General features: G+C 40.1%; 1 protein-coding gene across 2 annotated transcripts in view; it reads right to left on the bottom strand.

The window, feature by feature from the left end:
- Positions 1–2,542: 2,542 nt before the first annotated feature.
- Positions 2,543–3,917, bottom strand: part of Abhd18 (abhydrolase domain containing 18) — a 45,112-nt gene continuing 43,737 nt past the window's right edge. For both annotated transcript variants that reach the window (XM_021195707.2, XM_029537520.1), the window contains one exon: positions 2,543–3,489. In XM_021195707.2, coding sequence (XP_021051366.1) covers positions 3,438–3,489 — 52 coding nt within the window. In that variant the 3' untranslated portion in view covers positions 2,543–3,437. The remainder of the gene's footprint in view (positions 3,490–3,917) is intronic.

The raw sequence follows: 3,917 nt of genomic DNA, 5'->3' as shown, positions 1-3,917 counted from the left end.
ACTCAGAGATCCACCTGCCTCTGCTTTCTGAGATAAAGGCATATACATGCATCTGCATGTATCAATGGTACATGCCCAGCTGACTGAAATTTAGGACCTCCTGCCTCAACCTCTCCAGTGTTGAGATCACAGATCTGAGCAACCACATCAGCCTTCCAAGCCATTCCTTGGCAGCCTTTGTCCAGGATCCCATTCCTCCCAGCCTAAGGGAATTCTTGGTTAGCTGACACCTTGAGGCTTTGTTTGCAATATGTTTACTATCTCTAGTGTAATCACATCTGAGTTAAACACCAAGAATCATATGTCAGAATGATTGTTCTCCTGAGATCACATGGTGCAAAGCTGGCTCTGAAGAGATACTGATACTGTGTTAGAGCCTTCCTTCCTTGTTTCTTCCTTACCTTATGGGTACGATATCTAAAGGCAAACAAAATTGGCTCAAATTTGGACATATGAATCAAATGAAACATGCTTCTGGTAGTTGGAATGATAGCTCTTTACAAAGAAAAAACACAAAGCAAATACTTTCTAAAATAGATTTTTATTAGGAAATATAAAATTTGGCAAATATTTTAAAAATTGTTATATTGTTAATATTATACTAGAGAAAGCACCACATTAAAAATACATTGATAAAATGATATACTTACAACATTGGTAAATTATGAAGTCTAACTACAGAACTACATCTTCAGGGTCTTTAGGGCTGAGTCAGAAATACAGAGTAGTAGCTACATATAAGAATGCCCACCCTTATGTACACCAAATAAAACTGGGTCAAACTGGTCCATGGTGAGCTCCTTGCAACTCTGCTCTGAATTAATCTGTAGTATTTCATAGACCTAATCCACAACATGGCAGGAAAATGGCAGGCAGGAGTTCTTTGAGAATACATTAATTTCTCAAAGACTATATACAACGTGTGTGTGTGTGTGTGTGTGTGTGTGTGTGTTGGGGGCGGCAAAGTTCAGGGTAGGGGCTAGAGAGTTCAATATAGGAGGTGGGGTGTGGAAACCAGGTAGGAGCTGAGGGATGGTGGGAGAACCTGGTGGCCAGGTTTGATTTGATATGTTAGATAAACATTTCAGCCATTTGTCCCAAAGGTTTGAGACTTTATAGTACTTAAGCTACTATTTTGTAGAGTGGATTTTAAGAAATGTGAGTAAAGGCATTTTCTTCTCTGAATTAATAAGTTTAGGTAGTTTTGTGAATGCTGTCTTGAAACAGCCACTTAAAGATGAAAATAGCCGGGCGTGGTGGCGCACGCCTTTAATCCCAGCACTCGGGAGGCAGAGGCAGGCGGATTTCTGAGTTCGAGGCCAGCCTGGTCTACAAAGTGAGTTCCAGGACAGCCAGGGCTATAAAGAGAAACCCTGTCTCAAAAAAAAAAAAAAAAAAAAAAAAAAGATGAAAATAAACTTATATGTGACAGGTAGCCCTGGTTGATCTAGAATACATTAGGTATACTATTCTGGCCTGACCTTGTGGCTGGCTGATCCTTTGCCTCCCAAGTGCCGGACTTTCAGGGGTGTACTTCCAGTAACACCCAGTGGAGCCCTAGCTGTCCTAGAAGACCAGGCTGGCCCTGAACTCTGCCTCCCAGTGCTAGGGTTAAAGGGGGAGGGGAGTACTACCACTCATGGCTCTACACCCAGTTCTTTTGTTTTTTATTTGTTTGTTTTGTGGTTTTGTTTTGTTTTCAAGACAGGGTTTCTCTGTGGAGCCCAGGCTGTCCTGGAAGCCACTCTAGACCACGCTGGCCTCCAACACAGACAGTGTCTGACTTTGCTGGGATTAAAGGCGTGCACCACCACCACCATGGCCAGGTTTTCTTGTATTTGTAGTCAAGCCTGAAAATAGAAAATTGCTGTAGCTCTAACAGCTCTTCTGTAATGTTACTTGAAAGTAGTGTCCAAGGGGCTGGAGAGATGGCTCAGTGGTCAAGAGCACTGACTGCTCTTCCAGAGGTCCTGAGTTTAATTCCCAGCACCCACATGGTATATCACAACCATCTGTAATGGGATCTGATGCCCTCTTCTGGTGTGTCTGAAGACAGCAACAGTGTACTCATATACATAAAATAAATAAACCTTAAAAAGTAATGTCCAAGAAGCTACTTCTCTGCTATCAATGACTTCACAGTAAAGATGTTTAAATAGCTGGTAGAAATTTTAGTGGCAAAGACATTTAAAAAGGTGCCATAGCATCTTTTTAAAAAGCTGCAGAAGGCATGTTACAATCCACATATCCTCACTAGACCAGCAAGACCTAACTTAAATTTAAGGACAATACAGATTTCAAAGTAAACACATTGCCTTTTAAACATTTTAGCTCAGAGCAGTTTAACATTAGCACCAAATATCTATCCATATAATTTCCATTTAAAAAGCTAGCAGTGTGCAAAACCTCATGTTTTTCTGTACAATGGTTTAATTTAATATGTAGCTTTTAAATTCTGAAATTAAAAGGTCAAAGTTGTTAACTCAGTCTGTAAGCAACTGAAGAACAGGTGTATAAGAAATGTCTGACAGAACCCACCATCTAGTACAATGTTCTTTTATTATTTCCATTTTCAACATAAATCTCTCTCTCTCTCTCTCTCTCTCTCCCTCTCTCTCTCTCTCTCCCCACCTCCAGCTTTTCTTTTCATTTGGAAGTGCTGGGGACTGGCCTTAGAGTCTAGGTAGGCTGGGCAAGCATGGTCCCAGCCCTGGCACTTCAAGAGATCTGCTTGTCTCTGTCTCTTACCTGCTAAGATTAAAGGCATGAGACAATTTTTTGAGACAGGGTCTCATACAGCTCAGGCTGGCCTCAAATTTGCTACGAAAAGCAGAATGGCAGGACTCCTGACCCTCCTGTCTCCACTTCCCAAGTGCTGGGATTACAAGTACACTACCACAGACGGCGCAGCTCAGCACTCAGGATGCTTTCATAATTCAAAGCTAACACTGATTTAGTATCTTAGGTATTTCTATGGCAATAAATTACCTAAAGTTGAAAACCATTTATAAACACACTACACAAAAAGGATAGACACGAGTTTTTAAAATCAATAGCAAAACTGCCATAGAACAATATACAGTACATGTGATGTTACAATTTTAGTTTCAACAATTCTATTAAAACCAATAGTTTCTATTTATTCTAAATCAATAAATTATTCACAATTAAAATGTTTTCATAAATAGTAACACCAGATGTTATATAAGGTATATGAGCTTTTTTTTAAAGAGTTACAATATTTCAGGATTGTATGATTCAAGTACTGTTTTTTCATTACTGAAATGTATCTACAGTTGGTAACTGACCCGTAACACTGGCAACACAGACTAATTTGGCAACAATCAGGTATGTAATGCTGTTTGCTTGTTTTTCACATCATCACTGGGTGAACTCTTTTAGTAGGAAATAGGATGTTGTACAATACATCGATCCAATTAGTTAGCATATTTATGAAGGAAACGTTCAAAGGCATCGTAGATGGCTTGTCTGAAATGAAATGTAAAGAATTAGTCATTAACAAATATGGGGAAGGGCAGATAACTACTATATTTCTAAAATTATCTCTGGTTAAAACTATCTGATAAAATGTGCTTCTTTTTTTCTCTTTATATTAGATATTTTCTTTATTTACATTTCAGATGCTATCCCGAAAGTTCCCTATACCCTCCCCACGCCCTGCTCCCCTACCCACCCACTCCTGCTTCTTGGCCCTAGCGTTCCCCTGCACTGGGGCATATAAAGATTGCAAGACCAAGGGGCCTCTCTTTCCAATGATGGCCGACTAGGCCATCTTCTGCTACATATGCAGCTAGAGACAGGAGCTCTGGGGGTACTGGTTAGTTCATATTGTTGTTCCACCTATAGGGTTGCAGACCCCTTCAGCTCCTTGAATATATTCTCTAGCTCCTCCTGGG

The sequence above is a fragment of the Mus pahari genome, chromosome 4 (genome assembly GCF_900095145.1).
Source record: "Mus pahari chromosome 4, PAHARI_EIJ_v1.1, whole genome shotgun sequence".
Taxonomy (NCBI): domain Eukaryota; kingdom Metazoa; phylum Chordata; class Mammalia; order Rodentia; family Muridae; genus Mus; species Mus pahari.
The sequence above is the reverse complement of the archived record's forward strand: the minus strand, read 5'-3'. Positions and strand labels throughout refer to the sequence as shown.